General features: G+C 45.7%; 1 protein-coding gene across 1 annotated transcript; it reads left to right on the top strand.

The window, feature by feature from the left end:
* The first annotated feature begins 2,674 nt into the window (after positions 1-2,674).
* On the top strand, positions 2,675-10,423 carry ARL2BP (ARF like GTPase 2 binding protein). Its single transcript, XM_079117941.1, has 6 exons — positions 2,675-3,038; positions 3,776-3,837; positions 6,728-6,834; positions 7,861-7,946; positions 8,140-8,236; positions 8,958-10,423. The coding sequence occupies exons 1-6, from the start codon at positions 3,001-3,003 to the stop codon at positions 9,057-9,059; spliced, it is 492 nt and encodes a 163-aa protein (XP_078974067.1). The 5' UTR covers positions 2,675-3,000; the 3' UTR covers positions 9,060-10,423.
* Positions 10,424-11,848: the final 1,425 nt, after the last annotated feature.

Genomic DNA, 11,848 nt, shown 5'->3' with positions numbered 1-11,848 from the left:
TTTCAAGTCAATTCTTAATTGCTTTCTCTAAGTGGGGAAAAAGGCCACCATACTTTTTTCAGCAGAAAAAGACAAAAAAAAAAAAAAAAAAATGTTCAGATTTCCAAGGCTGTGTTTAATGACCAGAAATTAGAGACTGCCTAGCATGATTGACACAGGTCCTGCTAGGCCCTCATTTCCCAGTTTGTAAAATGGAGATAATTCCTCATTGGGTCCCCCGCCCCCCACGATAGGGTTTCAGATATTTCAAAAGGAAGCATGTGTTTATAAACATTTGGTACAGTATCTGGCACATGCCTGAATAAGTGGGTACCTATTACCTTTATCCCCCTTTGTTCCTAGAGCCAGGGATGGTGAAATGAATTGAAAGATGGGTACAGTTCATCTTTGGCATTCTTACCATATCAATAAATGAGGTTTTTATGCATGTAATCCCAGTGGCTTGGGAGGCTGAGGCAGGAGAATTGGAAGTTCAAAGTCAGCCTCTGCAATTTAGGGAGGCCCTGAGCAACTTAATGAGACCCTGTCTCAAAATTAAAATGGACTGGGGATGTGTCTCACTGGTTAAGAGCTCCTCAATCCCTGGTACAAAAAAAGTTTGGAGCCAGGTATGGTGGTACATGCATGTTGTCCCATCTACTCGGGAGGCAGGCAGTGGGCAGGGAAGGATTACATGAGACCAGGAATTCAAGAACAGTCGGGCAAAATAGCAAGACCCCATCTCAAAAAAAGGTTTACAGGGCTGGGCTGGGGATATGGCTCAGTGGTAGAGCACTTACCTCACATATGCACATCCCTAAGTTCAATCCCCAGCACCAGAAAAGGAAAGAAGAAATGAGGTTTACGTCCCTTTCCCCTAAATCTGGGTAGGCTGCGTTTGCTTGACCAGTAGAACATAGTGGGATTGGTACTATGCCACTTTCCAGTACCAGTTCTTTAAGTGACTACCAGTTTCCACTTCTGTCTCTTGAAATACTTGCCTTCAGAACCAGCCACCACAGTGTGAGAAAACCCAAGCACCCACTGTTAGATCCACAGGACGAAGAACTGAGACCCTCTCGTCCTGTGCCCAGCATCCACATCTGAGCTCGTGGACCACTAACTGCCAACTACGTGAATGAGCTCCTTGGAAGAAGCTTCTCTAGCTCCATTGCAGCTGTCCCAGCTGATAATCAAGTGGAACTACGGGCATTTAGCAGGTAACCAGAACAGATAAAATCAAGTTTCATTCCTCCTTCCTGATCCCAATTATTTAGGAAGGGTGGGCAAGTTCATTTGATCCAGACATAAGAGTGGTATGTAGAGAAAGTAGGTCGTGGGGACCTTTGAAGAGTTTGCTGTGAGCTGTCTGACCAGTGCTTTATGGAACAGATCTCAGTCCAGTACTTCAGAAAAAAATATATATTTTTTTCTCTCAGAACTGGGGATTGAGCGCAGGGTTTCATGCATGATAGGGAAGCCTCTGTTCCTGAGTTATATCCCCAGCCCTTTTTAAAATTTATTTTAAAACAGGATCTCACAAAGTCACCCTGCTGACTCAAACCTGCCAGTGCCCCAAGTCATCCTCATGGGCTACCCAGCCCAGCTAAGCAAATCTTTTTGGATGCCTATGGAAAAAGTTTAGCACCTGGTGCTAAACTAAGTATTCTGAGATTAGATCTCACCCAAGACAACTGTGTCTTTTTAACTAAATTTAGTTTCAGATCCTACAGTTTGTGTATGTCCGTTCAAAGATGTCCCCTAATTCATTCAGGATGATTATCTGACCCTCAATTCACACCGTAAATCTCTCTAGTTCCATACCACACATTTGGTTCAAAGGTATCAGGTGATCAAAGAAACAATGCTGAATGGTCCAATCAAGAGAAATTAGATCCAAAGCATCCTTTTTCAATTTTGCTGTTATGGAGCAAAGTTCTTATTTCTGATTGCATTGTTCAAAGTGGTTCTGTCGACTATTGCTTTGCAGTATTACCCAGGGAGCAATTTACTACCTAATAATCTTTATGATGTGAAGATTATGGTGTAAATTTTGACATTCACTTCCTGCACTGGGGTCTGTTTCCATGGGGGGCAGGGGATAACTTTTTTACAAACATGACTTCTGCATTATCTGGTTCAAGATTGGCACTCAAGTGATTTGGCAATTCAAAAGCATGCTTTCATGCCTGTTAGCTACTCATGAGGCTGAGGCAGAAGGATGACAAGTTTGAGGCCAGCCTCTGCAGTTTAGCGAGTCCGAATCTCAAAATTAAAAAAAAAAAAGAAAAGAAAAAAGAAAAAGGCAGGCGATGTACATGTATATAGCTTAGTGGTAGAGCACCCCTGGTACCGCTTTAAAAAAAAAAAAAAAAAAAAAAAAAACCCGCTTTCAACTGCTTAACCGTCACAAACACCCTGCCAGGCGCAATTTATCCCCAAGTTGCAAGCGAGGAAACTGAGGTTCTTAGCTTCGGATTCCTCATCCATAAAATAGGAATCCCGACCGACACGACGAGGCCACTACCGTTCGCGCAGGCCCAGTGTCCCTCCGCGACTCTCCTCTACAGACTTCCTCTCTTTTGCCCCATCCCCGGCGCCGGGAACGCGCGCTTGTGATTGGCTGACAGAGCCCGCGGGGCGGTGCAGGGTTGCGGTGACCATGGCGACGGGAGGCGGGGCGCGGCGCCCAGGTCCGTAACCGACGTCTGGACCAGAGGCGGCGGCGGCGGCGGCGAGCGGAGCGGCCTGGCTGGGCGGCCTCGCTGGGCGAGGAGGCCCGGCTGGCGCGGGGCCATAGCCAGGAGCCTGAGGCCCAGCCTCGCGCGTAGACGCTGAGTCGGCCGGGCCGTGAGGCGCCTGCGGCCTGGGCGGCGAGGCCTCCTCCCGACTGGCGGGCTGCAGTGCCCTCGATGCGGGTGTGGGCTCCGCGGAGCAGTACGGAGGCTGGGCCCGGGCCGCGGGCCGGATAGGAGGCCGACTGGCCCGCTCGCCCGCGCAGGTGGATGCGGCGCCGGGGCGATGGACGCCCTAGAGGAAGAGAGCTTCGCGCTGTCCTTGTGAGTGACGCCGCAGCGCCCGGGCGGCGGGAGGCCGCGGCCCCCTGAAGCGGTGACCTCAGGGGGTCGTGCCGCGGTGGGGGACAGCCGAGGCCTCTCTCCGGTTACCGGTCTCCGTTCTGCAGCCTCTGCGGCCGCTGGGCCAGCAGGCTTAGGTCCCGGGAGACAGGGGTGCGGGGACGGTGTCACCGTTTATCAGCGTCTCCATCACAATCCCGGGCCTGAACCTTAGGCGTCAGCAAAACCTGGCGGATTTGAGCGTCGAGGCCTGGCAGCGGGTCGGAGGCCCCTCCACCACCACCATCCCTTCCCCCACGCCTCTCGGTTTAATTGTCCTGTGCACCACTATTTCTCTGGCGCCTGCTTCACGCTGGCAAGCAGATAGGTGCAGCGTGATAGCCAAGATGCGGTGAGTAGCTCCTGCAGGAAATAAATGTGGAGGCGCCTGGAGATATCCCGTGGCAGGCGTGGCTCCCCTTATTTGCCCCTTTCATAATTCATTGTCATATTGGGTTGTAACATTCAACTTACGTGTCGCCGATGCCTTAAGTTTTTTTTTTTTTTTTCTGTTTTCGATTGTTAAACAGTAATCAGTTAATCTTTAATTGCTGAAACTGAGTGATGGAAAGTTCGTTTTACTATTCTTTCGTGTCTTGTGCTTGTTGGAAAGTGTCTGTAATAAACCATTTTTTCAAAATAATGAATTGAATCACACCTAATACTGGCATATTTTTCAGCTCCTCTGCATCTGATGCAGAATTTGATGCTGTGGTTGGATATTTAGAGGACATTATCATGGGTAAGTTTCCATGCCACAACTGACCTGTGCTCTTCAGTTCTCAGACTCTATCTTTTAGGGAAATTGACATCAACTTGAAGAGTTAATTTTTTTAAAAAGAGAAAACATCAAGTTGCATATAAATTTCAGTGTATCATAATGCAATATTAAGTGAGTACTACTGAGATTTGCCTTAGAAACAGCCTAATACTCCTTAAAACAACTAAGTAGCATAGGTGGGTTCATAGGGCACAATGGCACCCATCTGTAATCCCAGCTTGGGAGGCTGAGGCAGGAGGATCACAAGTTCAAAGCCAACCTCAGCAACTTAGCAAGGCCCTAAGCAGCTTAAGAGAGGCCCTGTCTTGGGGCTGGAGTTGTACTTCAGTGGTAAAGTGCCTGCCTAGCATGTGTGAAGCACTGGGTTCAATTCTCAGCACCACATATAAATAAAGAAATAAAGGTCCATTAACAACTAAATAAAAAAGAGAGAGAGAGAGAGAGGCCCTGTCTCAAAATAAAAAATAAAATGGGCTGGGGTTGTGGCTCAGTGGTTAAGCTTCCCTGGTACTGGGGGGAAAAAAAAATAGGTCTGCTCTTGACAGAGAGACCCTTAATATTTGGAGACCTGAACCTATGAGCATGACTAGCCATGCTTATCTTTTTAATTAGATGAACACCTTCAACACATGCTTGTACCACATCAATTAGAATAAAAACATAATCAATTTAAATGTCACCAAAGACCTATACAGGACCTTAAACAGGAAGAAACATTCTGAACCCCAAATATCAAATGCTTGACATGGGATTCGATTTTCACAAAAGCTTGCCTGGGAACCTGCACATTTCTTACCAGGAAAATCCTATATGTAGTCAGAGTTCAACCCTGGGTGTTCCCTTGTCTTCTGAGAGGTGAGGGGCATCTACATCCTGCCATTGAGCTATGTGTCTATTTGCTATCCTTTATTAAATCCCTTCCTTCAGACATGTCCTGAAATTCTTTTCAGTGCTACTAGTCGAACCTGCACAGTCAGGCACAGTGTCACACACCTGTAATTCTAGCAAAGAGGCAGGAGGATCAAAAGCTGAGGCCAGCCATAGTAACTTAGCGAGAGCCTGTCTCAAAATAAAAAATAAAAGGGCTGGGGATGTAGCTCAGTGGTAGAGCACCCCTGGCTTCAATCCCCAGTACCAAAAAAAAAAAAAAAAAAAGAAAGAAAAGAAAAGAAATTGCCTGTGCCAAGTTGAAGTTCCATTGCCTCCTTGCAGGGACTTCCTCCTCAACCCTGTCCAGTGACCCTACTTACCATAGATTTGGGACCTAGAGGGATATAGTCAGGTAATGGGGCATGTAGAAGGAGCTCTTGGCAAAGCTTCAGGAAATACTCGTCTATTTTATTTCATATATAGGAGTAAGAGTAATTTTGGTTTTTTAGGTAATTTTGAGTTTTCATGCTATAAAACAGAACATAAAACCATTATCATTCACACACATGTCCACAAAGAAAATAAGGTGTCAAGCTTCAGCTGGATTTCTAGTTTCCTGAATTTTGCATTCATATTTGTGGATTCATTTTGGCATCCATTAATCCTGCTAAGTAACACAAATAGTAACAGGTTTCAAAGTTTTAAAACAAACATTGTCTGTTGACTTCAGTTTTTTTAGAAGTAGGAAAAGACACTGTTATTTGGTGTTATTGGCCATGTAGCTTAATCCAGTTTAGTCTGAAAATCACTGATTAGGTTTTTGAACCTTTGGTTCCTATAAAGGTTTGTGTTCTTAACTCCTAAATGTAGACATTTCACCATTAAGCTCTTTCATGAGGACTTGTGGATTTCTGAGGAAGACTGAAATTTGTTCAGTTCTTTTGCCTGTTATGAGCACCCTGTCTGCTGTGGGAAAATGAGTCTTCTGTAGGCACAGGGTATTTCTTCTATGTCTGGGTCCTTTCTTGAAGCTTTCCTTTTATTTTTAAAAATAATATCTCTTCGGTTGCTAAAATTCCCTATTCCCTAACCTGAAATGTTTGCTGTGAACTAATCTCTTTACATGCATGAATTCTTATTTAAATCCACAAAGCCACCCCATATGACAGATAGTATACTCATTCTCACTTTCCAGATGAAAAAATTGGGGTTTAGAGAAATTAAGTAACTTGTCCAAGGTCACACAGGAGCAAGTGGTGGCAGTAGGATTTGAACTCAGGCAGTTTGGCCTCTGTCAGTTCCCTCTTTTTTAACTACTCCACTGTTTTCAACATTGTTGCTAAAATTATATTAAAATAAGAGAGGGACTTGTTGCCAGTAGGTTTGAAGTCCTACAGTTTGAGAATGGATCTTCTGTATATGCCCAGTAAGCTTTTATAATTTCTAAAAAAGAAAGCCAATTTGTTCCTTTACAGACATGGAGTATGAGGGAGTTCCTAAGTCATCCCATGTGGTTGTGTTTAAAATGAACTGGCAGAAGGTGGTGACATTTGCACAGAAGCGTGGACAGACTTAAAGTCACCAAACTGAACACTTAAAAATGGTTAAAACAGTAAATTTTTGTGTATCTTACCACAGTTTTAAAATAAAAGCCAGGCTCTGTGGTGCACACCTGTCATCTCAGCTACTTGGGAAGCTGAGACAAGAGGATAGCAAGTTCAGGGCCATCCTGGGCAAATTAGCAAGATCCTATCTAAAAATAAAAAGGACTGGGGATTTAACTCAGTGGTAGAGTGCCTCTGGGTTCAACCCCAAGTGCCACAAAATAAAAAAAGACTGATTGGTCTTTTTCAAGTCAATGCCCTATTATCCCTGCTTAAAACACCAGCTGTTGGGAAAGCAGTACCGTTGCTGTCTCATAAATCAGAGTGACTGGTAATCTCCACTAAAAATAATAAATTCTCCTCCCTCTGTGGTTCAGATGATGAGTTCCAGTTATTACAGAGAAATTTCATGGACAAGTATTACCAGGAGTTTGAAGACACAGAAGAGAATAAACTCATCTATACGCCCATTTTTAATGAATATGTAAGTAAATCCCTGTTTCTCCTACCAGGAGATTAGGGTGTCTTTAAGACCCAAATTTAGAATACTGAAATTTGCTGGTCTTTTAAAATAATGCCAGCAGGATACTGCCAGGAATTCTGATTAGAATCTGTTTTAGTTCACTTTCCTCCACCCAGCTCTTAGGGCTGTTTTCCAAAAGGCTTTCTGGCAGTATTTGATGAACTTGCAACTTCCTATTTAAAAGAAGGTGGGCTTTACCCCCAACCCTGCCTTGAAGTGCCTCAGGTGAGTTCTCTGTGCCTTGATACTGGTTCTCCATTTTCCAGTCATATACACAGGACTGTTAAGTACAAGTGAAAGCAGGAGTGGGGGCGTGGCTCAGTGTTAGCTCTTATCTAGCATGCACAGTGCGCAGGTTCATCCCCAGCACTGCCCCACCCCCACACAAAAAAGTGAAAGTGGCCAAGATCCCTCTCACTAGTTGATAGGAATACGAAGACCAGAACCTGGGACCTCAGCTCTTTGACCTCAGCTCTTTGCCCGAGGCTCTTTTTACTGTACCCTGAGGCCTCTCATGGCCTCTGGTGATTATCTCATCTAAGAACAGGGTTGAGCCTCGAGGACAAAACACAGAATCAAAATATAATCGAGGAAACTGGCTCAGCAGGAGCTGGGACTCCTCCAGGAGTGCTTCTTGTGTGTTCTGTCTGCACAGATTCCACGTAGGGAGGAAGAAGAGCCCCCATTTCCTTCCTTCCCTCCTGTACTGGGAGTGGGCACCCTGCTGTACTAACCCTGTAACAGGGTTAGAGCAGCCATCCTGTTATACATAATCACTTGCAGATGCTCCTCTCTGCACCAGGAGTCCCCAACTTAGCCAGAAGAGGAGCTGGGATTTGGTCCCCTTTGGCATCACTGACACTGAGCATAGAGCCAACACATAGGATAGGATCTCAGGAAACTGCCAAGGGCAGGGGACAGGTTTGCTGAAAAAATGTTCTGCTGCCCTAAAGTGTGGTCTAACCAAGATCCTTTCCACTGTTGCAGATTTCTCTGGTGGAAAAATATATTGAAGAACAGCTGCTAGAGCGGATTCCTGGATTTAACATGGCGGCTTTCACAACTACATTACAGTGAGTTGAGTGTGACTGTTTCTGTCCTTCCTCCTCCCCTAGATTCGAGGGCAGGGTGGAAAGCCATCCTTCCTTACCCAAGAGAAAGCCTTCAGGGGGCTCTTGATGTCAAGGCGACACCTCTGCACAAAATCTTGAAGAGACAGTGTGTCTGGCCATTCATTCCTGAAGCCACCACCCTTTCCTTTTACAGGCACCATAAAGATGAAGTGGCTGGTGATATATTCGATATGCTGCTCACATTTACGGATTTTCTGGCTTTTAAAGAAATGTTTCTGGACTATAGAGCAGTAAGTTACAACTGCCTATTTATTTAGCCACACTGAACCATTTAGGAAGTTCCAACTAGAACTATGGGAACACAGCCATCTCCCACGTTTCCCCATCATTGCCCCTTAAAACTGACCAGTGTCAGTAAAGGAGCTTGCAAGGTGTCAGTGGAGGGAGCTCCTGACCACTGGCCGGAACCATGTTTCGTTTGTTTTGGTACTGGGGAATGAACCCAGGGGCATTTGACCACTGAGCCACATCCGCAGCCCTTTTTCGTATTTTATTTAGAGACAGGGTCTCACTGAGTTGCTCAGGGCCTTGCCAAGTTGCTGAGGCTGGCTTTGAACTCACTGTCCTCCTGCCTCAGCCTTCACAGGCAGCTGGGGTTACAAGCCTCTGCTGGCTGGCCAGAACCTTTCCATGTTGGGCTGAAACAGGCCCAGGTACCACCTTAGAGTACCTAAATAAGCAGGACACAAACCAAAGAACTGGTCTAATTCTGTCTTGCCTTTCTAATAATGCAGGCTCTTTATAAGAAAAATATTTTCCAGTGAAGAGGGGTACATTTTTAAAGGGTGCCCAGGGCTGGCATTGAGCAGAAATACAAAATAATTCGCCTTCCATCCCTGAGTGCTTCTCACCCGACAGTGAGCTCCCCTCCCCCGGCTACAGGCAGGGTCCTGTGCCAGAAAGGCATCTTTCTGTTGTTTGCTACTTAAAGCTGTATCTTTTCTCATGCAGGAAAAGGAAGGCCGGGGACTGGACTTAAGCAGTGGCTTAGTGGTGACATCATTGTGCAAATCATCTTCTATGCCAGCTTCCCAGAATAATCTGCGGCACTAGGTCCCACCTCCACGCAATGAACAGGATCATTCTAGATATCACCAGTCTAATAGACTCAGAGAGACTTCAGCTAATGACCACAGAAGAGTCCATCTCGGAAAGACTCTGTTCTGCAGCCCTTGGTTTGTGTTAAGTATTGATAGGTCAGAAACAACATGATAGACATTTGGACCCACTTCTCCTGATATGCCATCTTGTATTAATGTTCATCCCCTCCCCAACTAGTCACCTCTCAGGTACTTGAGTCAGGCCACTCTGATCAAGCCCATGTCAGCCATTCCACCTGGGAGCCCTTCCCCAGTACGTGTTGGTGTGTTTAACTACCACCATGAACTTTCTTCTTCCCAGCAGGCTTTGCATGAGTCCTTTGTACACTTGCTGTTCTTTTTTACATGGGCCAGAGTTTCAGTCCTTCACCCTCAATGGGGTTTTTGTTTGGGAGTATTTATCTAGGGAGTTACTGGAGCCAGCTGCCTGTCCTAACTAAGATTTCTGTATCTCCTCTGATCACAGCTTGTGCTGGCTGTGGGGATCAACTGAGAGAGATGTCCTTTACCCTCAAAGCTACCTGTGAAAGTCAACTCCCAGTCCTAACATACGCAATCCTTGTAACACTGTCTTCTGCTGGTCCTGATGTAGTCCCACCGTTTCTAGAAGTCTCTTTCAAGCATTATTTTTGAAAAAATATTTTTTATAGATGAATACTCAGGCAAACTTAATGGATATGATCTTGGAACTTCCATGATTATCCACCTAAAGATCAAAGTATTATATGCTATGTGCTTTTTAGTCATTAGTGCTGTGAAGGTAAAAGTGCTTTTCACATGGGCGCACCTGTTTTACCAGCACCGATGAACGTCTGCCATGTGCTGGAAACAGGCTGGAGCTACCCGCTGTCACAGCACGTCAGCTGTGTTTGTGCACGTTTGCTTAAGACCCTTTCTGTGTAAGCCAGTTGGTTGGGTTTTATTGGGGTAGGTAAGGATCTGCAATTTCTTCTTCCTGTCAGAATCTCTCCTGCCAAGATGGTGTCCACTGGTCTAGCTCAGCATGAGTAGGAGGCAGTGGACAGCTTTACTGGTCGTCTCTCAGCTTTGGTTTAGTACAATGTTTGGTTTAGTACTGACCAGAAAACATGTATGTCACATCCCTGGAAAGAAGAAAACAGTTCAATTCCCAATGTGTACTTTTGATTTTATTTTTTATAGTAAAAATAAGAATCTGTGCTGACCTTTCACTTATCTGTTCTGGTTTTATAGGATGAGCTATAAGCTATGTGTTTTTCTGTGCTAATGTGTCATTTATTACTTTTTGTACCATGAGTAAAATTTGAGGTGTTTTGCAAGAACCATCATTCTAAATGAGTTGCCTCCTCTATTTATTTATGACTCTTTATTTTTTGTGATGCTGGGGGTTAAACCCAGGGCTTACACATGCCGGGCAAGGTGCTTTGCCACTGAGCCACAGCCCCGGTCCCCGTCCTCTGTGCCATCCGGTTATTATTGCTTCTAAACCAAAGGCACTCTCAGAAGCAGCCTCTTAAATGCCACCTCTCCTGGGCCTGCTTTCCTTCCTCTCCTTTTGTAAGTAGGATTGCCCATCACAGGCCGGCTTGTGGGAAGCCCTCGGTAAGATCTGGTGGTCCCAGAGGCAAGCGGACAAGTCCAGAGATGAAATAATGAAAAATGAGAAGAAAAGCAAACTGTTCTTTTCACTCTTTCTACTCAGAAAAAAACAGGCCTGTTGCAGGTTAGGTTGGCTTGCTTTTTTTTTTAAAAAAAAAAAAAAAAAAAAAAAACAACTAGAAAAAATTAAACTAGAAATCCAGCCACACAGAAACTTAGACTGTGATGTCCTGAGCCGCCTCTGATGGGCTCAGCCGTGGCCAGGGTGAGAAGGCTGACATTCTGATCCAGCCCCAGAAGAGGGCCACACCCCTGTCCCCTTAGAACTCCTCACCCATGGGGAGCAATAGTCACCAAACTGTGATCTGTAATGTCCCCCCTGAAACCGGCTGTGTTTTAGGGTATCAGACCCAACAGGAGGGTGGACTCACTAGGTGCCCAGCATTTCTCTTAAGCCTTAAAATGGCTTGCTCTTCCTTAAAATCAAACTCAAAACCAAACAGCTTAATCCTGCCATGATTATAATTTACTGTTCAACAACTTGAGAGTAGGATTTGTATCAGGACAGCAAGCCTGTCCCTCATCCCTCAGCTAGAAAAAGCCTTTGACTTTTCACCCAGAGGATGTTCCTCTAAAGCGTTAGGAAAATAAGCTCAGAAGGACCCAGCTGCCGTTCTTTCTGGTCTCTACCAGCTGTGAGTATCCAGTGTGGCTCAGCCACCTGGATGTCCTCTCTGGGCTTCCCAGACTTTTGAGGTAGGTGACACTGAAATTCTAAATTCAGTAAGATCACTGAACATGCCTGACAAAGCAAGGGTGACCAATTTGGTACTCTGCCACATGTTTTTGTCTTGCCCTGGGGTACTGGGGACCAAACCCACTACCGCTGAGCCACCCCTCCAGCCTCTGGGACACTTTTAAGAATAAAAGGGAGGGAGTGCTTTTAAACCTGTGCCCAGACACAGGGCACAGCCTGGACTGCTCCAGCATGGCAGGCAGGAAGCATGGGCAGTGTCCCTCGGGATGTTGGCTGGCAGTGCGGAGATACTCCCCCGCCAGAGCTGCCCTGTGGTGGGCATTCTGGAACCTCTGCTCAGTGTTCATCTGCAGCTTCCTGGAGTTTGCATTGACAACCATGATGCTCCTTTGTTTCCAAAGAAGTTC

This window comes from Sciurus vulgaris (assembly GCF_902686455.1).
Source record: "Sciurus vulgaris genome assembly, chromosome: 17".
In the NCBI taxonomy this organism is placed as follows: domain Eukaryota; kingdom Metazoa; phylum Chordata; class Mammalia; order Rodentia; family Sciuridae; genus Sciurus; species Sciurus vulgaris.
The sequence above is the reverse complement of the archived record's forward strand: the minus strand, read 5'-3'. Positions and strand labels throughout refer to the sequence as shown.